Raw genomic sequence first — 27,560 nt, forward strand, 5'->3', positions numbered from 1 at the left:
TCTGCAGAAAATGTTATGTTTACAGACTATCGGGGTGATTTTTTTCAAGTTCCACTGTATGGAAGCTGGATAATATGCATATTGCCTAATAAATTGAAAACTGTGAGAACCTGGAAAACTTTTGGTGGAGTTAGCTAATTAAAGTTATGTTTGGCATTTGTATATAAGTTTCAGACAAACCATTGCATAAATTTTAAATTTTGTATGGACATGCAATTTTGTATAAAGACATCTGTTCTGTACTGAGCTAGAATTACTCCATTGACATGAAATAAATATAACTTAAGTTATTTACTATCCTAAATATACTGTGCCTAAATATCCAGTAGCTACTTATTGCCGTATCAAGGTTTAGAAATGTTAGCATGAGAAAATCATGCTGATAGCTCTAATCAGCATCAGGTATTCTCAGAACAACCGGAGTTAATCCTTTGAGAATAATCTTCAAAAGTCCTTTTCCTTACTAGCAATTTGTTTTTGAAGTATACCATTCCTTTGAGCTGGGAATCGCTTCCAGATCATGAATAAAAAGGAATGAATGATATACTTCAAAAAATGAGCTGGAGATTATTTGCAAGTTCAGAATTTATTGCATCTCCCCCATTGCTCTTAAGATGATGCTGAGCTGCTACTTGAACAGCAGTCCTTCCTCCAGTGCAGTTGGGTAGGAAAATCAGGATGATGAAGGGCCGGCAGTATTGGAGGGGAACCTGCAGGTACAGGTGTTTCCATGGACCTGCTGCTCATCCTTGGTGGTAGAGGTCATGAATTTGGGGGTGCTACCAGAATAGCCCAGTGCAAATAATTGTAAACAGTGCACGGCTGTCGCAACGCTGAAGGGAATGGGTGCTTAGGTTGTTCAATAGGTTGTCGGTCAAGAAGCCACTTTGTTCTGGGTGGTGCCAAAGGTGTTGAGTGTTATTTGAGCTGCACTCAACCAGTGCAGTGGAGAATATTCTGTCACACTCTTGATTTGTGCTTTGTGTATGGCGAAAGGATGTGAGTCACATGACACAAGATGCCTTACCTTTGACCTACACTTGCAATTGCCACAACTATGTGGCTCATGTATTGTGTTTCTGGTCAATGGTCAACCTCAAGCTCGACTCTCTCCTCACCCCAGATGATAACAGTGGAGGTATTATGTATTAATATTTTCCTTTCTGAGGTGTGTTATCCTTATGGTCTTGCTGAATGAAATGAGTATCATGAACTGTTTCTATAGTCTGGGGCATGGAATCAGTGTACAAGGGACAAGGATGGTAAAGTAGCTTAAAGAAGAACAATTATGATATTGAATGGTGATTTCTTCAAAAGAATTGGAATCAGATTGTCAACATGTCTGCTGCAATACGGAGCTAAATTTTCACCTAGATCCCTGGCAAAACGAGTTTAATTTCTAAACAAAGTTGAAAGTTCAAAGTAACTTTATTTTCAAAGTACATGTCACCATATACTACCTTGGGGTTCATTTTCTTGCAAGCATTCACAGTAAATACAAATAAACAGAATAGGATCAATAAAAAACTGCACACAAAGATGGACAAATGTCCAATGTGCAAAAGAAACACGCACAAAATGCTGGAGAAACTCAGCAGGTTAGCCAGTGTCTATGGAACTGAATAAACTGTCAACGTTTCAGGCCAAGACCCTTCTTCAGAACTGAAAAGAAAAGAGGAAGAAGCCAGATTAAAAAGGTGGGGGAGAAGAAGGAGTCCAGCTGGAAGGTGTGAAGTGAAGCCTGATGGGTGAGAATGGCCAAGGGCTGGAGAAGAAGGAATCTGATAGAAGAGACAGGACCATAGCAGAAAGGGAAGGAGGAGCCGGGGGTAATGATAGGCATGTGAGAAGAGATAAAAGGCCAGAGTGAAGAGACCTTTGAATTTCATCTTGTTCCTCATAATTTATTTTGCTTTTCAACACATTGCCATGTCTTCCACCATAAACACAAATATTTGGGTATGCACAAGGTTTCTGAAAGTTAATATTTTGTAAGGCAGTTAGCAAATTTTACTCTTTTTAAACTGGTCTCAAAAAATATCAGGGTCACACTACTTCTTGCTTGAACGTAATACTCCAGCAGTAATAGGGAAGGAAAAATTGGCAACAAAACGACTCGCAGTTTAGAGTTCTCAATCATTCTATTGTGCATTGAACAGGAGAGAGAGTCTATGCACAATGCTAGCAAAAGTGCAATTAACTCTATTCATTCAGACATAATCGTTGATTAAAGGGAATTAACAGTATTGGATTGGTTGGATAGGTGGATGGGTGAATTCTTTCCAGCCATGAATTTCAGGTGTTTTCAGTTTAGAGTGTATAAACTGGCCAGTTGGTGACCGAATTTGCTAATCATGGAGAATCAGCTTGGAGTAACTTCCTTCCTCACTTGAGTGATTGCACAACTAATCAAAGAAAACAAAGCTCTCAGACCATACTACACATCTAATCAAGGCCAGTGGTGAACACCTAGGTAATTGACAGACAAGGGCTGGTAAACATCTGAACACTCATCATGAGTGGAAGAGCTCAAGTCAAGTTGATTGTTATTTAACTGTATGTGTGTATACCAGACCAGGGTGTAAAGCACAGTAGTAAAGTGTATTCAGCCAAATACTTTGCATGTGTTCTGCTCAAGTTACTGCTTAAGGGCTCCATAATTATGGATACTGGTTAATTTACATTATGCACCTTAATGCGATTCACACATGGAAGAGGGCAGACAATAGCCTCCCCGAAGTCTTGAAATTGTGGTAATGTGGCGACCCATTTCCTGGCACATCCGAACCGGCTCACAATTAGCCAGCTTTCCGGCTAAGGGAGATAGCCTACGGGGGTTTGCGAGCACAGAGCTTTGGAGCCTCTGCGCCACGGGGGGCAGGTTGAGGGAGGCTTAAAAGTGAGGCCGAGGATTTCGAATAAAGTTTTTCCTTCGACTGCAGTTACCGACTCCGTGTCGTAATTTTAGCGCTGCATGTAGCACACTGCTACAGTAAAACTATAACCCAACAATATGGAGAACTGCTTAAGAAAATCCTATCTAGAATCTATTGTGAGTTATTACTGCTATTAATTACGACTGATGCCCAGAAAGCTATAACATCACTTGGCTCTGGACCACTCTGTTGTCTTTAATGAAACTCGGATTGCAGTCACTGAGCAATGCAGCATGGGAACAGTGTCTGTGCTGGTAATCAACTATCTATATCTAGCAACACCATGAGCCAAAGAGCCTGTTTCTGTGCTGTTCTGCTTTACGTTCTATTAATCCCATTTTCTATGTCATTGCTTTCAATTCTACTGTGAATTTTTCTTGTATGCCGTGAAAGTATTTGCCTCCATCACCCTCTGTAAATGGCTGCAAGGAAAATGAATCTCAAGTCAGCAAATGCATACTTTGATGATAAACTTACTTTGAACTTTGAACTCAGGCAACACCTTTCAAATTACAGCCTCCTTTGCCTGGAGATGCTCCTCCCCAAGTCTGCTCTAAATCTCTGATTATAGCCAGCGCTGATAAGCTGAAGAATCACACGAACTAACTTACATATTACTCTAATAATTTATATCTGTCAGGTTATATCCTCAGCTGCCAAGCCTATCCAACTCAAGTTGTTTTCATGATTGGTACCCAAGGTATAAATGCCCTGAACATAAGCTTTTTGCAGCAGCGGCACGGTATAGTATCCTAGTTCAGCACAGTTTCTGCTCACAAATGAAATGCTTCACTGAGACAACATTCTAGTGAATCTCCTTTATACCCTCTCCAATGGCATCACGTCTTTCTTAAACCATAACCTAGCTGTAGCCTGACATTTTACACAGTTGTAACACAGCCTTCCTTCTTTTCTCATCTACTTGCCTTCTTAGTTAATTTATCTTCATTCCAATTGCTATTGCCTTTGGGATCCCTGGATATGGACACCAAGGCTCTTTTGTCCCTCGGTTCCACATCGGGTCCAACTGCATATATTCTGGCTTTATTGGCTCTCCCAAAATGCGTCACCTCACATTCTTCAGGGTATTACCATTTCCTTGCCCATTCAATCAGCTTAACCCATACGCTGCCAACAGCATGACTAATATTTGTGTCATCTGCAAATTTACTGATCATTCATATTCAGATTGAACAATGGTATGATGGAGAGGAAGTGATAGTGGTTTCCTCCGATGTAACAGAGCAGAATGTTAAAGGAAAATAGATTTTGTAGCTCTCGTACTTTCTGACAACGTTTATCTGGAGGTGCTTAGCCGTAAATAGTGAATTAATTGTCCTTTTCAGATAATTTTCTTATCTATAGATAGAAGAGAAAATGGCATATGTACATCTTCATCATATTCTCTAATGGTATCTATGTATCAAAGACAGAATATTCAAAATGAATTGAAGAGTTTGTGTGCATGACCTCATGTTATTCATTGAAGTTGTTGGCTTGCAGATGCCTACTGCTTTACCCCCTCCTTTGCAACTGCCTTGCAGGAAGGTAAATGGGCTCTTTAACGAGTATTTGCTACAAATATCTTTGTATTGAGAAGTTGGCTGCTTGAAAACATGGAGTCATTGAGCTATAGAGCATGGCAGCAGGCCATTCAGCCTGTTAAGTCCATGCTAACCCATCATTTACTGGATATCCATTAAACAATGAAATTATTTGTTCAGGCCAGTGATGTGTTTCTAGCAAATAATTTAAAGCAGGGATGGACAAGTATTTGAATATGTTTTGCATACTGGATCAGTATGCAGCTCTTCCCAATATAACCATGAAATAATGTAAATATATGACTGCTTAAATGAAATATGTTGATGCAAAGAATGGGGTTTCTTTACTACTAACACTCAGGATATGACTAAGAGCTGCTTAATAATGCTGCTGTTTGTTCGCTTTGCAGGGAAAATTCTCTTCCGGCGAAGTCACATCAGGGATGTTGCAGTAAAGCGGCTGAAGCCCATAGATGAATACTGCAGGGTAAGTAACGGATGACCTCTGGAGAGAAAAAAAACTTGAAGATCTTGCGTTCATTTCTTTTTTCCCCATCTTTGTTTGGGACAGGAGTTTGTTTATGTAGTCAGACTAGAGTTGAGGCATAGTATATGGCAGATAGGAAAGTGCAATGGTAAAGTTCTGTCTAAAATCATAGATGTGCCAAGTCTGTCCCAAAAATACACAGATATACTCTTATATTCAGTTAGTTCCATTAAGACTAATTTAATAAATATCAAAGGGGTTTTGTTTCTGGATGTTAAAGAAGAAAGAAGAATAAGTTTATTCTACAACTGCATGTCCTATCTACATATCATGGAGTTTAATTTTCCTCTGTTTTAGGATGCAAATGCTAACTTATGAAAAAAAATTAAGAGTTGTACTCTTTAAGTGCGAATTCAGGTTATCTGAATTACTTCGACAGCAGTAGTCAAGGGATATTTTGCAAGTATAGTTACTCAAATCTGCCACATCAGAATCAACCAGGTTTAATATCACTGAACAAACACGAGGAAATCTGCAGATGCTGGAAATTCAAACAAGACACATAAAATGCTGGTGGAACACAGCAGGTCAGGCAGCATCTATAGGGAGAAGCACTGTTGACGTTTCGGGCGGAGACCGAGTCAGGACTTTTGGCCCGAAACATCGACAGTGCTTCTTCCTATAGATGCTGCCTGGCCTGCTGTGTTCCACCAGCATTTTGTGTGTCTTGTTTGAATATCACTGGTGTATGTTGTGAAACTTGTTTTGTGGCAGCAGTACATTGCAATACACAATAATTTTTGAAAACTATAAATGACAAAATAAGCAATACACAAGAAGTGAGAGGTAAAAACAGTGAGTTAGTGTTCATGAGTTCATTGTCCATTCAGAAATAAGATGGCAGAGGAGAAGTAGCTGTTCCTGAAACATTCAGTCTGTGTCTTCAGGCTCCTGTAGCTGCTCCTCGATATTAGCAATGAGAAGAGGGCATGCCCAGGGTGATGGGGGTCCTTAATGATAGATGCTGTCTTTTGAAGATGTCCTTTACGCTGGGTGGGGGCTGTGGCATGGGTACCATGATGGAGCAGGCTGAGTTTACAACCTTTTGCAGCTTTTGCTGCTCCTGTGCAATGGCCCCTCCTTACTAGATGGTAATGCAACCAGTTAGAATGTTATCTGGTGCATATGCATAACAGATACACCTGATTAAACATGTTGAATCCACTGACAAGAAATAAAGAAGTATCATGAAACTAATCAGCCTGAATGCTGCATTGGTCGCAGTATTTTCCAATGCCTCTCCTTTGGCATTCAGTTTGATGTGACTTCCCTCTGGTTTATCTAGTCACAACCAGGGGAACTACAGACACTGCTCTCCCATCTCATGCTGTCTGTCCTTAGTTCTCATCTGTATGCTTCTGCCAATGTTATCTCAGACACCATGTCATGTTTCACAGACTGGTGTCACATATCTCTCACCGTTGTCTTTCTTCATCCTTGAGTAGTCACATTGCTTGTTTAACAATCTGTATAGTTAAATATTGGGAAGATCAAAGCCTTTATACTCTGTCATCTGTGGCCTACTGACTCCATTCTTCTCTTTAAAGACTTGACAATCCGGGAACTTAACATCTTTTTTTGATACTGAGTCATGCTCTTTTACGTGATCACTAAGTCTGACATTATCTTCATTTATTTTGTGTGCCCCTGATCCAACCGTGGCTCATCTAGTGCTAAAGCCTTCACTCATCCTTTTGCTATCTCTGAACTGTCCTTGTTTTTGGGTTCTTTTTCAAAGTGCAAATAAGTCGAAGTACATGTACGTCACTATATACAACACTGAGTACAGTTCTAACTACGGAGCAGGTACTTGGGTAGCTGTATGGCCTGAAGATAGTCAAGTCACCTGGACCAGATGGACTATAACCCCAGGGTCCTGAAAGAGATGGCTGAAGAGTTTGTGGCGGAACTAGTAATGATTGTAGAAGAATCATGAGATTCTGGCATGGTTCCAGAGGAATGGAAAATTACAAACGTCACAACACTCTTTAAGAAGGGATGGAAGCAGAAAAAGGAAATTACAGGCCAGTTAGCCTGACGTCAGTGGTTTGGAAGATGTTGGAGTCAATTGTTAAGGATGTGGTTTTGGAGTACTTCGGGGCACATGATAAAACAGGCCAAGTCAGCATGGTTTCCCTGAGGGAAAAACTTGGTTGACAAATCTGTTAGAATTCCTTCAGGGAACTAACAAGCAGGATAGACAAAGGAAAATCAGTGAGTGTCTTGCACTTGGCTTTTCAAAAGGCCTTTGACAAGGTGCCTCACGTAAGGCTGCTGAGCAAGGTATTACACATTGTTCAGATGGTTTCATTTTAATATCAGAGAATGTATACAACATACAACCTGAAATTCTTACTCTTTGTAGACATCCATGAAAAACAGAAAAGAACCCCAAAGAATGAATGACAGAAATCAGAATCAGAATCAGGTTTATCATCACCGGCATGTGACGTGAAATTTGTTAACTTAACATCAGCAGTTCAATGCAATACATAATCTAGAAGAAAAAACTAAAATAATAATAAATAAATAAATCTTATTCAGTATACTTTATACAGCATATGTATATTGAATAGATAAAAAATTGGGCAAAAACAAAAATACTATATATTTTAAAAAAGGAAAAAAAAGTGAGGTAGTGTCAAAGGGTTCAATGTCCATTTAGGAATCGGATGGCAGAGGGGAAGAAGCTGTTCCCGAATTGCTGCGTGTGTGCCTTCAGCATTCTGTACCTCCTACCTGATGATAACAGTGAGAAAAGTGCATTTCCTGGGTGCTGGAGGTCCTTAATAATAGACACTGCCTTTCTGAGACACCGCTCCCTGAAGATGTCCTGGCAACTTTGTAGGCTAGTACCCAAGATGGAGCTGACTAAATTTACGACCCACTGCATCTTCTTTTGGTCCTGTGCAGTAGCCCCTCCCCCCCAGATTCCTTGACACCCAGGAACTTGAAATTGCTCACTCTCTCCACTTCTGATCCCTCTGTGTGGATTGGTATGTGTTCCTTCATCTTACCCTTCTCGAAATCCACAGTCAGCTCTTTCATCTTACTGACGTTGAGTGCCAGGTTGTTGCTGCAGCACCACTGCATTAGTTGGCATATCTCTCTCCTGTATGCCCTCTTCTACCAACAATGGTTGTATCATCAGCAAAGCTATAGATGATATTTGAGCTACGCCTAGCCACATATTAGAACCCCAAAGCCCCCTCTACCTCTCTCATGCACAAGTAGCAGCATAGCATCAACTTCCACCTGCCCCCAACCCATTTCAGTACCCGCTGCCCACCACCCACCCAGAAACAGCAAGCCCCTCCAGAGAGAAACCAGGATCTGCAGACAGCAAAAGCTATCGTTTACCGGACAGTTTGACATGCTACAGGCTCGCTCTCTCTCACTAACAAGGGACAGAGAGGTTTCACAGCGAAAGGGGAGACTAACAAATAGTTACTGTTATGGTGTTACAATCTGCTGTGTCACTTTTTATTCTGACTCGAAAATTGGCTGCAAGCTCTCCCCACCATCAAAAGAGAGAGAGGGAGCGATCGCTCGAGCACAGTGACCTCTGTCAGGTGCATCTGCTGCCATAAAATTTGATGTTCCATCACCCACAACACCTGAATTGGGGACAGCAGTATGGAATTGGTTGGAATGGATGTGGAGAAGATGTTTCCAATCATGGAGGAAGTCCAGAGGGCACAACCACAGAATAGAGGATCGTCAATTTAGAATAAAAATGAAGAAGAATTTCTTAGTCAGAGAGCGGAAAATCTGTGGAATTCATTGCCACCCGCAGCTGTTGAGGCCAGGTCATTGAGTGTATTTAAGGTAGAGGTTGATACATTTACGATAAGTCTGGGTGTGAAAGGTTATGGGGGGAAGGCAGGAGAATGTGGTTGAGAGGGAAATGGATCAGCCATGATGAAATGATGGAGCAGACCCAATGGGTTGAATGGCCTAATCTGCTCTTAATGATGGATGCCACCTTCCTGAGGTATGACCTTTTGAAGGTATCCTCAATGATGGGGAGACATGTTCATGATGGAGCTGGCCAAAAGCCCTGTGCAGCCTTTTCTAATCCTGTACTTAGGTGCTTCCTTCCACACCAGACAGTCAAGCAACCAGCCAGAATGCTCTGCATGGTACACCTATAGAAATTTGCTAGAGTCTTTGGTTACATGCCAAATCTCCTCAGACTCTGAATGAAATATAGCTGCTGGTGAACCTTCTCCATAATTGCATCAATATGTTGGGCCTAGGATAAATCTTCAGAGATGTTGACACCCAGGAACTTGAAGACGCTCACCTTGGTGATGACTGGTATACATTCTCCTGACTTTCCCTTCCTACCATCCACAATCATTTCCTTGGTCTCATTGATCTTGACTGCAAGGTGGTTGATTTCACTCTTGAGCAGCAGAACTTTTACCTCTCAATTCCTCAGTATATTTGATGTCATACTTCCTCAATTAAATTGCAAAAAGAATAATGTTAGGTCGTATAAACTGCAAACCAACTAAACAAATTAAGGTTCTCAATCTGTTGACATTTGTTAAAGTTGGTCATCCACGATGCTAAATAGTGTAAATATTGAAGCTGCCTTCGGGTCAAATAGTTCCATATTCATGTTTGTGGAAGCTGAACAATGTTGTACTTCAGGTTTGTCAGTATATCATGTTGTAGCCTGCACTTTTAAGCAAACTTGTATGGCAAATTAGGAAGGACTGCTGAAGCCTGTTAAAATATGAGTATAATTGATATTTAGTAAGCTATCATAAAGGAACATAAATAAACCCTTGAAAATATGAGATTCAGCACCCAGTGTTCAGTGATAGGGCTTGTCTCAACATTTTCTGCTTGTTATTGTGAGGAGGAATGCTATAAATCTCAGAATTCTATTGCCTTGTGCAACTAATTTACTATATTTTGCCATGAGCTATTTAATGCAGAGATAAGCACTTCCAGCAGTTTGTTGTGACTCTTCAGTGTTGAGAACATGCATGTGCATGGGACTGTTGTTAAATGGTATACAGGAAGTGTTTTGAATTCACTTGTGCAAAATTCTTTAAATGCAAGAGTACTGAGTGCATGAAATTCTCCCTATAACTTACAAAAGATAAATAGATGAAAATATAAGAAAGAACAACCTCGTGGTGGGATGATTGCATATGTGACACGCGTTGTGAATGTAGTCAAAGTGTTTTCCATGCTGTTGTATTCTGTGCTCCATCTTGGTGGATCTTTGATTTGAAGGATCCAACCAATATTTCCTGAATGCAAGGCTCTTGTGAGCAGGGCTTAATGAGAGAGTTGATGGTGGTAGAAGTGGGCAAATATTACCTCGTCTGATGTGGAGGAGTTCAAAAATTCTATCTTCTTTCAGGAGACTTTCCTTTGAGTAATTTACTAGTTGTTCACTCCCTTCCTCACCCAACACTATTTCTGAAAGTTATGATCAGACTGTTGTTATTATCATAGCAACTGCCCACAAATACCCTGATCCAGCTAATCTCAAATGTTACCAGGCCAATCTTCATCTGATCACTCCCTTCCCATAACCACGCCTCTTTATAATCTTCCACAAAAACAAGAACTGGAGTAAACCACTCAAGCTCTCAAGTCAACTTAACCATTGCATTACGTTGTTGGTATTCTGTATTCAAACTCTGTCCTTCATTTGCTCTATATCACTTGATCCCCTTGTATAACAAAAGTATGCAGGGAGTTTTGAATATTATCAGCACAAAATATTTTAAGTGAGGACTAGTATTATTCATAAAGTTGAGGCAAATTAATACAGTTGTTACTTAAAGTAGCTCTGGGGAAAAATTGAACTAAAGAATATTGAGAAATTAAGGAAGGAGAAAAAAATATAGAAGTTGTGCTTTTGGATATTTTCTTAAAGTGTTACTGCAACACATGACATCAATTACAATGACAATCCTAGTTAGCAGTTTTAAAAAGCTATATTATTTAATTTATGATAAATTATAAAAAAAACACCAGAGCAGGATAGCATGGCGGTGGGAACTCCAGGAACAACTTTCACATTTGACACGTGTGATGTGAAGTCAAAGTGTATTCTGCATTTTTGTACTTTGAACTCCACCCTGCTATCTTCTTCCCCTTTCCTTTCCAGACCTGGTGAAAGATTTCAGACCGAAACGTCAACTTTTAATCTCCCCCTTAGATGCTTCGTGACTTGCTGAGCTCCGCTGGCGTTTTGCATGTGTCACCCTGCTAGCTCTTTGAGTCATGGGATCAAAGTGACATGATGATGCACTGTTTACAAGCAAATGGAAGACCTTCACCTCTGGTTACTTTCTTATGCTGTAAATATAAATGTCTTTGATATATTTAGCAGGGAATTCCTTGCCTTTTTTTATGATACTGGACTTTAAATAGCTTTAGTCTGTTACATGAGAAGCACGGAATTGGTTACCTGAAACTGGAATGTTGCAACAAAATTCTGATTGGCTGCTGTAGTACCTTCCATGGGAACTGTGGGATATTAAAAAGCATAAAATGACTTTCTAGTGTTTCACTAGAAATTGTGGCGAACGGAGCAAACGGCTCTTGAAATTCTATAGTTTTAGATACATTTGCAATAAATTGCAGAAGTTATAAACACACATTGTTGGAATGTAAATCTGGGTAGAACAGTTAAATGGAGAAGTAGGAAGATGGATGGGTGAGAGCCATCTGCTTTTGTAACCAAAGATTTGTTTTTCCAGTTGGAGAAGTTGTCTACAGGATAGTTGTGGGTGTGGGGCGGATTTCCTTTCTGCCCTTACTTACCATGAAATTGATTTTTCAAATTAAGATCTTTCACCTAAATATGCTACAGCCAATGAAGGAGCTTTGTGTTGTAATCATGGTTATGGTATTGGAAACAAATTCCACCGTTCTCACAATTGGCTGCTAAATAATCATCTGGTTTTAATATTGGTTGAGAGAGTAATGAATCTGCACACCAGAGCCCCACTGCTCGTAATCAGGGACTACAGTGGATTATTTAACACCAACATTTGATTTAAATATTGACATCTTCAACAGTCCAGTGCTGCCATCATCGTGCAATAAGTCCCAGATGGCAGACGTAGGTTGGGAGTGCAGTTCCCCTTGAAGAAAACGGAAGCAGGGATGGTGCCTGAGCTATAGGTACAATTGAAACACAGAGACTTTAGAATCCTGCTCCTGACTGTCCTGCTGGCGAACGTACAGTCTCCAGAAAATAAAATTGTAGACCTCAGAGCAACATTGCAGAACCAGAGGGATATTAGGGATGCTGTGCACTTTGTTTTACGGAAACATGGCTCGTACCCATCATTTTAGATGCAGTGCTGCAGCATGATGGCTCCAGCATTCAGCTCAGTCTTTTAAAGGTAGAGGACGTGGAGTATGCTTTATAATTAACTTATTGTGGAGCACAGATGTGGCGGTTCTGGCTCAGTCCTGCTCATCGAGCCTGGAACATCTAGTGGTCAAATGTCATCCTCTTTATCTGCCGAGGGAGATTTTTGCCATCGTCCTGGTAGTGGTCTACGTTCCACTTCAGCCCAATGTCAGGCAGCCACTGGAGCAGCTGAGCACTGTAATCAGCAGGCACAAAACGGAGCACCCCGATGTCTTTCATTAGATGGAATTTCAGCCAGGCCAACTTGAAGATGTCTCTGAGCAACTACCACCAACGTTTTACCAGTGAGACCAGAGGAGCCAATGCACTGGACCATCAAGATCACTAACTGTGACTGTGCAACCCACGCCCACACTTTGGAAAATTTGATCACCTGGCTGTACTTCTACTTTCAGCGTGTAGGTAGAGACTAAAGACTGGAGACCACTGCTTAGCCCAGTGCTCTACTTTCTGTACACGCACAACTGTGTGGCTAGGCATAGCTCAAACACCATCTATAAGCTGGTCGATGACAGTACTATTGTTGGCAGAATTTCAGATGGTGACAAGAAAGTGTACAGGAGAGAGAGAGATCAGTGGTGTCATGATAACAACCTTGCTCTCAACATCAGTAAGATCAAGGAATTTAATTTGGACTTCAGGAAGGGGAATTTGAGGGAACGCACATTGAAGGATCAGCAACAGAAGGGGTAAGCAGTTTCGCATGCCTAGGTATTAACGTCTCTGAAGATCTATCCTGCTCCCAACATACTGATGCAATTACAAAGAATGCATGACAGCGGCTGTATTTCATTAGGAGCTTGAGGAGACTTGGTATGTCGCCAAAGATACTCTAAGTTTCTATAGATGTTCCATGGAGAACATTCTAACTGTTTGATCACCATCTGGCATAGAAGGGCCACTACCCAGGATCAGAAAAAGCTGCAGAAATTTATAAACTCAGCCAGCGCCATCATGGTTAGTAGCCTCCATAGCATCAAGGACCCCTTCAAAAGGCAATGCATTAAAAAGACGGCATCCATTATTAAGGACACCTATCACCCAAGTCATGCCCTCTTCTCATTGCTACTATCAAGGAGGAGTTACAGGAGCCTAAATCCACACACTCAATGTTTCAGAAGCAGTTTCTTCACCTCCAACAACTGGTTTCTGAATGGACTATGTAGTTATAAACATTACCACAATATTTTTCCCTCTCTTTTTGGCACTACTTATTTAATTTTTAAAAATGTGTATATACACTTACTGTAATTTATATTTTTTGTTATTATGTACTGCAATGTACTGCAGATGCAAAACAACTAATTTCACAACAGTGATATTAAACATAAATCTGATTCTGATAATTGAATAGATTTTGATTTTCAGCCACCTGCCATCATTGAGCTAAGGCTTGGTGAGTTTACCATTAGTACAAATGACACACGGCTCAATGTATTGTTGCTAGATTCCAGAGCTCTGAACACAATAGAGCCTATTAAATGAAGAGGGTACTTGTAACTATTGGAATAGCTAAGGTCTTGAAAATTACTTTTGAGTTACCGTAATTGTACAATTTTTTGAAATTTTTCTCCTTATGCTTTTTTTAAAGAATTTAAGTGGTATGTGTGATCATACATTGCATGTCATCAGCATTAAATTTTTGTGATTCTTCACAACACTTCTTAAAATGCCTCAGATAATTGTACATCATAGACTCAGCTGACGGGATCACTAAACATGTCACACAGATCAGAAAAAGGTCAAACAGATGAATAAAACAACTGCTTGAGCCTCCGTGTACTGGGAGCTCATTTTCTACAAGCAAAGAAACGAATCATCAGATTGTCTGGAATGTAGTCAGAGATATTCTTAATAGTGTTTGAATCTTTTACATGTACTTGAGAGAGCAGACTGATTCTGCTACTCTTGCTGTGCGTTGCATACAAAGCTAGACAGGGAATTAAACACCTTCTCAAAAATCACCCAGGCTGGAAGTTCTTTTCATGGTTTTTAATGAGAAAACTTTGTAAAACTGCAGAAAATTAAGCAAAACGCATATTAGGTAAAATACGCAATAGCCATGCACTTGAATGTACTAATATTATCGATTATTCTCTCGTTAAACAAGGGAATACACACATACAACTTTCTATAGCTATGCAGTAGACTGGAGAGAATTTGTGACACAGTGACAACTTAATAGTGATGAACAATAAACTGATACTTCCTTCAAAGTACATCTACTAAATGTTTAAGAAAGCTTAAGACTCACGGATATTGCTATTTCAAGGGCAAATAAAGAGTGGATGGAGATACAGGTGTTTCTCCCCTCCCCCCTTCACAACGGTAGAGCGTTCCTATGAAACCTTTCTTAAGCCAAAATGGAGTAAAGCGAAGAACCATTAATTTATATGGGAAAATTTTTCGTAATAGCAAAAATCCTCTTTGTAATTCAAAAACAGGTGACTAATGTAGGTCTTTTACAAAAGTGAAGTGGCGTAAAGTGAACGTTTGTAAATTGGGGAACTTCTGTAGATATTTTGCTACTGTGTTTCCTCCAAGTCAAAATCCAAATTAACCTGAGCAGGAAATGTTGTAAAAAAAAATTACAAACAGAAAGTGACATTGGCACAAAATAAACTGCATACAAAACAAACAGCGCCTCTAGAGGCAGGACACTGATTAATGCCTCATCTGAATGATATAGTTACCGGTACTGATAACTGTTGGAAACTCAATTGTAGGACTGTTTATTTTCATATATATCTGTTTCAACATTTAATATATTTCCAGAGTGGAATTTGAAAGCAAACTCTCCCATCTCGCACGAAGTTCTGCAGATGCTGGAAAATGCAGAATAACACAGACAAAATGCTGAAAAAACACATCACTCCTAAAAAAGGATCTCAGCCCAAAGCAACAATTGTTTATTCATTTCCATAGATGCTGCCTGACCTGCTGAGTTATTCCTGCGTTTTATATGTGTTACAAAATGTTCTCCCACTTCTCTTCACACCACTCCAAACATTCAGCAGGGTTTTTTTTTGTAGTCCCAGTTGTCATCTCAATGCCATTTCAGCACAGAGTAGGTAGGAACACACCTTCCATGTGCACCCCGACCCATTTCTTTTCTAATTAAACTGCACCACCTGTTACTGAAAGAACTATTGCTCATCCTCACTTAACATTCCCCCGTTTTGAATGTCCCCCTCTTGACATTCCTTCTTCTGGCTCCAGTGGGCTCTATCTCCTGCATTCCTCATCCTACACCCCCTGCTAGTCCAGATGCCACATGTCAGTTTTCCCTCCCAAGCCCAAGGATGACTTGCTTCTATTCTTGTTTTGTGGAGCTTTGAGCTGACAGATGAGGCCAGTATGCTTGAAGACGCCCGTTAGGGCATGTAAAAGGTTAGCTTGTGAGAGGGAATCTGCCTTCTGACATTTATACATGATTTTTGTGTGATTTCATTGCATGTAGGGGTTCTCAACATCATCTTAAGTAAATGCTTCCTTCTCCATTTTGAATATCCAGGGGCTGGGGATTCCCCAGAATTTTTTTCCCCAAGGGATCCTTAAGCATATTTTTGAATACTTTTTACCTCTGTCATTTAATCTCTTCCTGTGACAAAATTCTGAAAGATTGATAGGAAACCCATCTGACTCAACATAGAGCTTCAGTGCTGGTGAAATTGGCCCATTGTAAGGTCCATACTCTCATATACTCGTTAATGAGTTGCTAGTGCATCAGAGCTGGGATAAACATGGAAACACACATAGCTTCACAATTCCCATCATCAGAGCCTCCAGCTAACAAATAGGCAATCCCGATTCTTACAACTCAGCTTTTCTGTCGGAGGTCAGTCACCAAAAGGTTATTTTGGCACCTGGTTTCTGTATCAATGTCGGACATCTTAATGGGTGCAGCAGAATTTCCAGACATATATATTTAGGTCAATAAAATGAGAATTTCATCCTGTCGTCTTAATGCTGTTTCTAAGTTAAAACTGGACACTAAATAATTAAGACACAGAGACTGCAGATGCTGGAATCTGGAGCAACAAACAAATCTGCTGGAGGAACTCAGTGAGTTGAGCCGTATCTGTGGGAGGAGAGGAATTGTCAATGTTTTTGAATCAAAACCCTGCATCAGGGCCGGTCCTGACTCAATCTTTTGAGTTCCTTCGGTAGATTGCTTGGAAGCAAATTAATTGGTTTATTTTAGAAGCGTCTGGGAGTGCTTGTTATTCTTCCAGGACAGCCCTATAGGGCTTGAGTTTTCGATCTAGATTCATGCACAGCACTTCCCACATCCTTGATAATGTTGTATCATTATGTCAAATTAGGTGCTCCAATCTTGGAGCGGGATTTGAAGGGTATAGTCCCAAAACTTCCAACTGTTCATTCCCCTCCATAATGCTGCCTGACCTGCTGAGTTCCTCCTGCATTTTGTGTGTGTTGTTCTGGATTTCCAGCATCTGCAGAATCCCTAATGTTTTTGAATCTGTAAACTTCTGGCTCAAGAGTTACAAATGATCTGGCAGCTATCTGTCTTTTTTGGAATTAGGTGGTGTATAGTGCAGTTTTTAAAAAATATGGCATTAAAGATATCTAGCTGAAGTAAATAGTACTCAGTCTACAGCTGAGCATCGGTAATTGTAGCTTAGCTACATGACATCAAAAGCATTGCTAACTATAGAAATTTGAATTAAACAAATATCTATAATTGTTTAATTCATAATCCTTACTGTTAGTAAGCACATCTTTAGAGGAAATATCAATCACGTATAATTCATGGTTAGAAATTGTTCTGTTATTTCTCACTTTCTTCTTTTATGACAGTCTGTCACTCTGTTTATTGTTGCTTTGTGATTGCAGATCATAGAGAGGTAAGTGCTGCTTGATGACTCCTTTATAAAATATTATGAAAGGCAATTCATCGCATTAATACTTTGGAGCAAACTTGTGATTGTCCTTCAGATGCTCTGTTAAGTGACCTAGCGAGCTATTCAGTTACCTCATTAATGCAGCACTTACATACAGAAGGAATAAAACTAGACAGATCACTTGGTATTGACTAGGCGCAGAATTCAGATGCAACGAAGTTGGACCCAGCCCGGCCAACCCAATAAAGTCTCCTCACAAACATCTGGGGTTTGGTGTGTGGACTGGGAGAGAGGTCCCACAGATTAACCAGCAACAGTCAGATGTGGTCATACTCATAGAATCATAACTTACAGAAAATCAGCCATATTCCTCCTCCAGTGGCCCTGGATGCACTCTCATCTATAAGTGGACAGGCCCACAAAACCTGGTGACAGACTGGTATGCAGATGGTAGACTTTGGAATCCTCAGACTCTGAAGCCCAGGAAGTCTCATGTCACCAGTAAAAGGAAACTTTCTCCTGATTGTCACTGCCTGTGCTTCCTCAGCTGATAGATTCACGGTTTTCCATGCTGAATAATACCTAGAAATATTGAAAATGGCAAGGGCACTGGATGTAATTGGAGGAGAGACTTGTGTGTCTGACACCAGAAGTAGTACGGTAACATTACCATAGATCAGGTTGGATCTGCAGTAGGTGGTGGATGAACCTACTTGACCTCACTTTCTCCAATTTGCCTTGGGGGTTGCATCTGTCCATGAACAGCAACTTGAATTTTGATCAGGCCTTTCAATTGAGTAAAGGTGAAATTCCACAGGGAAGATGCTCCATTGAAGTTGAGGGAGGAACATAAATGATCTATCCACAAATCCCTCGACTAATTAAACACTTACAGGTCCAGTTCAATGGGATGGGATCTCAGTAAGACAGAGTCCAGTCTTCCTCCACTCTCATTACCTTCCATGCATGACCACACCTCAAACTGTCTGCTGTCCCAGAATCCTATTGAAACTCTTTGAGGAAATGACAGATAGGACAGACAGTCAGTGGATGTTGTTTACTCATCATTTTCAGAAGTAAGAGCATCAAAGATTGTGGGAAGAAGGCAAGAGAATGGGGTTGAGAGTGAACATGTCAGCCTTGTTGGAATGAGGAGCAGACCATGGCCAGATGGCCTAATTCTGCTCCTATGTCTCGTAGTCTTACAGTCTAAATCTTACTGCCTTAGACCTGGAAACATTGTGGTTATGGAATCTAAGTTGACAAATTGAAGTTTACTGTAGTCTGACTACATACAGTATATACAACCAAAGAAAACAACATTCCTCCTGACCACAGTGCACCCACGCAACATGTATCACACACTGCACACTGCACATAAACTATAAATAAGCTAACAAAATATAAGTCAAAATGTACTGTATGTAGTGAAGTGTAGCACAGGTAACCGTACAGTAAACGGCTCGCCACCCTAGTGTCGAAACCTCGGTGGTGGCAGAGTATTCATTAATCTCACGGCCTGGGGAAAAATGCTGTTACCCAGTCAGGCAGTCGTAGTCCTGATACCTCTATGCCTCCTTCCTGACTGTATTGGCCAAAGAGATTCTGGGATGGGTAGGAGGGATCCTGACTCATGGTTTGTTTACAAATTAGAGAAAATCTGCAGATGCTCAAAATCCGAGCAACACACACAAAACGCCGGAGGAACTCAGCAGGCCAGGCAGCAGCTATGGAGAAAAGTACAGTTGACGTTTCAGGCCGAAACTCTTTGGCTGGACTCGAGTGCTTTGTGCACTTTGTCTGCAGTATTCCTGATAAACTGGGGGGGGGGGGGGGGGGAGGGGAGGGAGGCCCCATTGACCCTCATGGCGGTTTTTACTGTCCTCTCTAGAGTCTGCAGTTCGATGCCTTGCAGTTTCTGTACCACACAATGATGCAGCCAGACAGGACGCTCTCGATGTTGTTCCTGTAGAAAGAATGGGAGCGGGGAGCCTTGCACACTTCATTCTCCTCAGAAGGTGTAGAGGCTGTTGTGCTTCCTTGACCTGTGAGGAGATGTTGTGGGTCCAGGTTAGCTAATTCAGCACTGTGACTTGAGGAATGTACTGAGCACCTTCATTGAACATCTTAACATGGACCTTCTGTCCTAAGGTCTTTGATGTGCAGCTCCCAGTACTGTGAAAGTTTGTTTGGTGGTAGGTTATTTGGCCACTGTTAATTAACCCTAGTGTATAGGCGAGCAGTAGAATCTTCAGGGTATTTGATGGAAATGTTGGTAGAATGAAATGGGTTAGGGTAGGATTGGAGCAAAAATAGGCACTGAATGATCAGCATGGACTCGGTGGGACAAAGGGCACGTTCTCATGCATTATGACTTGTAAACAGCTGTATTATTCATCACTTATGGAAGTGATAGTTCTTCAATGTCTCATCCTTGTCAACCAGTTTTATAATAAACTGAGTGAAATGTATTTCATATAATGAATAAAAACTTAAATTGTACTTCGGCTCGTTGAAAAATCTGGCACGTTTATTTTTAAACATTCTGCTTCTTCTCCCTGCCCTTACTTTTTTTTTTAAGTTAATCCTGTTCATTTACAGTAAAGTTGGGAGACTACTTGACAGAATTGACAAGGAGACATATCTTAAATGCAGAGAAAAGCCATTGTATTTGCTTTTTTAAAAAACAACTTATAGGAAGTGAATACCTGAGTTTAGTTCACTGCATTTTTAATCCATGCAAATCATTTATTTACAGAGCCAACATTTAAATATAATCATATTAAATTCTCTGTAGTGGAAAAATTATGAACTAATCTCTGGATGTCACAAGATCTCTTCCCCACAGGGTATGTATGAAGCTTATTACTCTGACACAAATATTGTTGCATCAAAGGTCGTTCTGGGTCAGTGGCATCAAGCATGCTGTGTAACACCAGCACTGAGTGCTTTACCTACAAAACTAAACTTAGTTGAAGCCTATGGGATTAATAATTGAGACAACGCACAATGTCTATGGCATATCTAGCACTACTGAAAAGGGGCACTTTTCATAATGAAAAACATATTGTTACCATCCTTCCTGTATCCAACAACATAGTAGTTGAGTGAAAACTGCTTTAGAATTGAGCCACAATCTTAAAGGTTTGTAAAAAGTGATTGACATAATTCCGCTGTATCTGCCCTCAGGTTGAGGCTTTTCATTCCAGGACGAAGGAGATGTTTCCCTTTTTTAAAGAAAGGGGCTTCCCTTCCTCCACCATCAACTCTGCTCTCAAATGCATCTCTCCCATTTCCCGCACATCTGCTCTCACCCCATCCGCCCGCCACCCCACTCGGGTTAGGCCTCACCTACCACCCCACCAGCCTCCAGGTCCAACATATAATTCTCCGTAACTTCCACCACCTGCAACGGGATCCCACCACCAAGTACATCTTTCCCTGCCCACCTCTTTCTGCTTTCCGCAGGGATCATTCCCTACGTGACTCCCCTTGTCCATTCGTCCCCTCCATCTCTTCCCACTGATCTCCCTCCTGGCACTTATCCTTGCAAGAGGAACAAGTGCTACACCAACCCTTACACTTCCTCCCTCACCACCATTCAGGGCCCCAGACAGTCCTTCCAGGTGAGGTGACACTTCACCTGTGAGTCGGCTGGTATGGTATACTGTGTCCAGTGCTCCCGGTGCGGCCTTCTATATATTGGTGAGACCCGTCGCAGACTGACAGACTGTTTTTCTGAAGAGCTACGCTCTGTCTGTCAGAGAAAACAGGATCTCCCAGTGGCCACACATTTTAATTCCATGTCCCATTCCCATTCTAATATGTCTATCCATGGCCTCCTGTACTGTCAAGATGAAGCCACACTCAGGTTGGAGGAACAACACCTTATATTATGTCTGGGTAGCCTCCAACCTGATGGCATGCACATTGATTTCTCTAACTTCCATTAATGCCCCCTCCCCTTCTTACCCCACCCCTCATTTATTTATCTATCTATCTATTTATTTATTATTCTTCCCCCCCTCTCTTTTTTCGCTCCCTGTTCCTCTCACAATCACTCCTTGCCTGCTCTCCATCTCCCTCTGGTGTTTCCACCCCCCCTTCTTTCTCTCTAGCTCTCATGATCCTCTTCCTTCTCCAGCTGTGTGTTCTTTTTGCCAATCAACTTTCAAGCTCTTAACCACCCCTCCCCCCCTCCCGTCTTCTCCTATCATTTCGGATCTCTCCCTCCCCCTTCCATTTTCAAATCTCTTACTACCTCTTCTTTCATTTAGTCCTGACGAAGGCTCTCAGCCCATAACGTTGACTGTACTTCTTCCTATAGATGTTGCCTGGCCTGCTGAGTTCCACGAGCATTTTGTGTGTGTGCTTGAATTCCCAGCATCTGCAGATTTCCTCGTGTTTGCATGACATAATAGTTAGCATTTTATGAAATGTTCCATGTTTGATCTGCAGTGGCAAAGGGAGATCTACCTATATATTGAGCCAGACTTCCAATTTATTCGTAATAGCTCTGCAGTAATGCACCAATTACCTAACACATGACTTACAAATGTTCTATTGGGAAAGGAAAGGAAAGCAATTTGCACAATTTTCCAAAAGAATTAAGAGGCTCATGATAGCTTGTATGCCATAATAGTTAGCCTTGTTTCTACAAACTCCTGGCCTGCCATAATGCTGCCCTGCACCTCCAGCTATCTTGATACCAATATTCAGCATGAAGTACTCACCTTGTTTGCCCTATTACTGAAAGGGCAATGGCAGGGCAAGTAAAAAGGATATTATACATTCACATAACACCTACCACTATGAGATCTGCTAGACAGTTAGAGAAGGCAGGTACAGGAATGGCCTGACCTCTGTTAAGACATCATCTGGAACTAATCCATGGCAAGAAACTGAACTCATTGTGCACATCTTTTATGCTTGATTTATGTATTAAGACCATTATATATACATTTGGATAAATTAGCAACCATCAGGAAAATTGGTTATTCTCTGATTATTATTTTCTAAGTGATCAACCATCCTAATAAAGCAAACAGAAAGCAGCACATTTCAACCCTGGGAGAATGCGCTGGCAGTCTTTTTTGTTTCTCATAATCTCATGAAACTGTATCAGCTGACCCTTCAGTCTCTTCTACTCCAGAGAAACAACCTAACTTTGTCCAAACTCTCCTTGGGGCACCATTGAAAAAAGGTCAGAGTTTATTTTTAAACTCTCTGCTACATCTCTTTGTGCTGTCAGGGTGACATGTGATAATACTGTTGTCTCTGAGTCAAGAGACTGAAATTTACAGTTTAGGTTAGCACAATGTTCCCCTTCAGATGTCTACTGTCTAGTTTGCTTGAAGGGATTATTCAGATCCAGGGTAATTTTCCATTAGTGTTGAAGTCTACTAGCCAATATTGATAATGCAAACAACACACCATATAAAATAGAATAGCTAATTTATTTTATTATTGTGGAAAGCAATTTATGTAAAAGTTACCATCTCCTTGGTTAACACCTGATACAGCAATTTAGAGTTATTAATTAGCATACTATGGGATATGCTGAGGGCAGGAGGCTAATTTTGTCAAAATCCTTTAAGCATCAAAGTACCTCTGATGTGGATGTGATAGAATCCAAAGTACAATAATCTGGAGGATTACTTATTGCCTTTTCCATGTACCTGCTGCCAGTGCCAGTGCCAGTTAAGGAGATGCTTGGAATTTTGGTAGTTAACACTTGATCCCCTCCTCTAAGATCAACTCTTACTGCTGTTGCATATATGAGATCAAGGGATATTTTGAGAAGTCTTCCCCAACAGTGGAGCAAATAGGGCCACTCTTAGATACGAAAAGGAACATCTACTTGGAGGGGGAGGATGTGGATGAGGTCCAAAATCAGTATCGTGCATCAGTATATACCAAAGATAACAATGTCGATGATAGGAAGATTATTGTGGAACATATTAATTTACTAGGGCATTTTGAGATAAAGAAAGAGGTAGCGTTAGATCTCCTAAAGAGTATAAAGTTGGATAAATCCCCAGGGCCTGAATGGATGTATACCTAGTTATTGAGAGAGGCAAGAGATCACAGATCAGTGGTAGGGAAGTTACAAGAGAGGATCCTAGGATAGGAGTTCATGAGCAATTGGAAAACCATGGCTTAATTAGGGAATGTCAGCAAATGGAGTCGTACTAAATTGATTGAGTGTTTGAGGAGGTGACAAAGTATACTGATGGAATTAAATCTGGGAATGGTGTCCTTGGATTTTAGTGAAGTGTTTGACAAAGTACCTCATGGGAGGCTCATGCAAAAGATTAAGATTAAGATCCCCTCTCCACACCTTCTTACTCTGACTTCCCATCTTTTTTCTCCAGTTTTGATGAAGGGTGTTGGTCTGAAATGTTGACTGCTTACTCTTTTCCATAGATGCTGCCTAACCTGCTGAGATCCTGTGTATTGTGTAGCAGGGGTCACCAACCTTTTTTGAATCGCAAACCGGTTTAATATTGACGATATTCTCGCAGACTGGCTGACAGAATGGGGGGAGGGGGTGCTAATCACGACCGGAATACAGTGATACTCGAAGGAGGTTCCTTATGTCCAGTCTATTCCGCAATTTAGTTTTCGTGGCTATCAGCACTTGTTTCTGTCCCGCTTGCTCAGAAAACTCAACGGGTTTGTCTTTAAGTGCAAGGTGCTTGGATTCAAGGTACTGAAGCAGTTTTGAGGGCTTCATTGCCTCATTAGACAGCCTCCCGTCCCGAACTCCAGCCTCCCGCCCACCAGATGTCTTGGCCAGGTGTGGCTGGTCGTGGGTTGGATGAGAGGACAAGGTCAGGGCTGGAGGTCCCTGTACCAGGGCCGCCCGCGGTGGTTACAATCCGGAGAGACCAACCGAGTGAGGAGTGTGAGAGGGCATGCGCCTGCCACCCCCCCCCCCCCCCCGGTAGGTGGGTAGGATCTATCGGCTGACAAAAATTTGTCTCAAGGAATGAATTTCTGTAGATCGCAGTGAGGTAGCTGCTCTGCTACTTAAGAAACCCTGAGCCTGGACTGGATTAGGTTGACTGCGAATATTTTAGCACGGGGTTTCCCCACGAACATTCGGTGTGCTGAAAAGGTTTAGAGGCAGCACCTATCTGTCCGCGCTCCAGGCCAGTAGCAGTGATCCCTGGGGCGAGGGTATCACAGCATTCAGGCGACTGATGACCTCGCGTGCGTAATGACCTCACGTGCATTCAAGTTCAACAGTGGGCGTGACGGAATGAGGAAAGGTGCAGCTGACTCGTATCGTTTCCTATTGACAAATCATATCGTTTCCTCACGGCCCGCGGCCCAGTGGTTAGGGACCACTGTTGTGTAGGATCATGGTGAATTGACCATTTACAGTCAGAATTGGCTTGACCATAGAAGATACAGGGTTATGTTTGTTGGGACATATTCTGGCTGGAGGTCTGTGACTAATAGTGTCTGCAGGGATCTGCACTGGGACCTCTGCTCTTTGTGATATATATAAATGATCTGGATGGGTTTGCAGGCGATGCAAAAATTTATGATGTTGTCCATAGTGTAGAAGGCAGGCAAAGATACAATGGGAGATAGAGCAGTTACAGATATGCGTGGAGAAACAACAGGTGGAGTCTAATCCAGCCTATGTGAAGTGTTGTACTTTGAGAGATCAAATATAAAGAAACAGATCACTGTTTGTGGCAAGACCCAGTGTTGCTGTGTGATGTGCAGAGGGATCTTGCTTCCAAGTCTACTGCTTCCTGAAAGTGGCTATACAGGTTGATATGCTGGTAAAGAAGATATATACATGCTTGTCTTTATAATTGAATTCAATTCTTGAGGAATTGAATTCAAGTGCTGAGAAGTTATATTGTAGCTTTAAAAAAAAACTGTAGTTAGCCTGCACCCGGAATATTGCATTCATTTCAGATCCCTCCATTATGGGAAGTACGTGGAGGCTTTGGGGAGAATGCAGAAGAGTTCACCAAGATGCTGTCTGGATTAGGAGATGTGGGCCAACTTGGGCTGTTTTCTGTGGAGCACAGAGGCTGAGGGGAGATCCGATAGAGATTTATAGGATTGAAAGAGGCAGAAATTGAGTAAACTGCCAGTATCTTTTTTCCGGGATTGAAATGTCTAATACTAGAGAGCATGCATTTAGAATGAGAGGTGTTTAACTTCAAATGACATGTGCAGAATTGGATTGCTTGGAATGCTGCTTGGGGTTGTGGTGAAGGCAAATATGATTTAGAGTTCAGGAGGCACATGTATGTGCAGGAAAGTGAAGGATATAGTCCCAGAACACATTCAGCAGTCAAGAAAGCTCACCTGTGCCTCTACTCTCTGAGCAGGCTGAAAGGAGCTGGTCTGTGCACATCAGTACTCACAAACTTCTACAGATATGCAGTGGACAGCATCTTACACAAGTTTGGCAGAAATTAGGTGTCACTATCAACATGTATACCAGAGGATCTAACTCATGAGCCACAGATACTGAGGGGAATTGTGTGAGAGTGAAGTCCCACCACCTTCCCAATGCAGTTGTAGGACATCCTTCCTCCATTTTGCCCCTCAAGAATCTGACTGTTGTCTAAGCCATTCTGTATGTCACCTTGCCCTATTTAAATTTGAAAGTGGTTACAAGGGCCACACTATGAAAACTGAGCCTCAGCAGCATTTCCCCTACTTGTCAGTGAATTGGTGGAAGCACCTCAAGGCAAATTCAAATTGTGGTAATTGGCTATTAAAATAAAACTTGGCAGACTTAAAGTGGACTTTCAAATTAGTGTGTCTCACCGGGACAGGATCCATTTGGAACCTGTTGTCACTTTTACTAGAAAACTTCCTTTCATACCACTCCATGCACAGATGCGCGGAAGCACCTTTCAAGTGGCATTCTACTTCCTTGATGAGGAGAATTTGTTAAATTACTAATCTGCCAAGCTGACTTTTCAGGAGCAGAAAACAGCATTGTTCACAGACACTTAGAGCTACCCACAGGAACCAACTGTTCCAGTCAGCAGAACTCCTCATTTTTAGGAGGCAGAGGTTCTAAGTGGATTTTGTTCCAGCTCTTTGTTCAATTATGTTTCTCCTGCTGGTTTTCCCATTTGGTCACATATGTTCCTGTTTGTATGTCTGCTTTCTCTTTGAAGATAGTTCTCCCATAGTACTTTGAACTACGTTGCTTCATTTGCTCAGCTTGATTTACCAGCGAGAGCTCTGATGAACTACATTGTTATTAACCTCCTGAGGGAAGTGCAGCAATGAACTTAGTTTTACTAAAGGGTGACCAAATGTCATTTAATACTCCCAAGCCTGCCTGCATTTCAGAGCTGGAATTCTAAAGTGTTGTGATGTACTGTTCTATAGCAATACTTCGGTTTTTCATTTTGTTAAACCAGCTACAATGTTTTAAAAAATATATCCAAACAACAATATAAAGTCTGCTTTTGTTATAGTGCTGTTAGGAATACGATTAACTATGTAACCTAGTGAAGTATATTGCAGTGAGTGTTTCTATTTTACCCTATTGAAAGATTACTTTGTATCCAAATTCAAAATGCAGCTTTTGCTGAAAATCTGAAATTAAAACTGAACTAGCTGGAAATACTCAACGGGCCTGTGGAGAGAAGAGTTAATTTATCAGGTCAGTGGCCCATCAGCAAATTAACTTGCATGTTGACTTCTGTATGTGATGCGGATAAAGAATGTATTTTTATTAAGAAATATTTAGGCCATAAGATTCAGACCATAAAATATTTTCCAACACGTATACCAATTTCAGCAGAAGAAATAAATGGGGGTAGCATATGTGCTAGAGAAATCAGAACTCATTGGGTACAGCTGAAGGGGAAGGAATCTGATAGGAGAGGACAGTGGACAATGAAAGAAAGGGAATGGGGGCACCAGAGGGAGGTGGTGGGCAGATAATGTGTGGAGAAAGGAGTAAGAGGGGAACTAGAATGGGGAACGGAAAAAGTGTGCGGAAATTTGAATCCGGCCTCATCGAGGCAGTAGAGGAGGCCACAGGCTATATGCCAGAATGGGAATAGGAAGTTGAATTGAAGTGGGTGACTACTGGGAAATCTTGTCACTTGAGGTGGATGGAGGAGAAGTGCTTAATGAAACAGTCATTCGCTATATGGGAGAAAAAATGAAATGGAGGCCACGATGAGGTTGGAGGAGCAACACCTCATATTCTATCTGGATAGCTTCCAACCAGATGGCACAAATATCAAT

The 27,560-nt window shown here is 41.3% G+C and overlaps 1 protein-coding gene across 2 annotated transcripts in view; it reads left to right on the forward strand.

Annotated features, from left to right (window-relative positions):
• The window catches only part of sh3pxd2b (SH3 and PX domains 2B), a 283,763-nt gene that overhangs the window by 133,135 nt on the left and 123,068 nt on the right, over positions 1 to 27,560 (forward strand). For both annotated transcript variants that reach the window (XM_059990197.1, XM_059990198.1), the window contains exon 4: positions 4,891 to 4,967. In XM_059990197.1, the coding sequence (XP_059846180.1) occupies positions 4,891 to 4,967 (77 nt within the window). The remainder of the gene's footprint in view (positions 1 to 4,890; positions 4,968 to 27,560) is intronic.

The sequence above is a fragment of the Hypanus sabinus genome, chromosome 15 (genome assembly GCF_030144855.1).
Source record: "Hypanus sabinus isolate sHypSab1 chromosome 15, sHypSab1.hap1, whole genome shotgun sequence".
Lineage (NCBI taxonomy): Eukaryota > Metazoa > Chordata > Chondrichthyes > Myliobatiformes > Dasyatidae > Hypanus > Hypanus sabinus.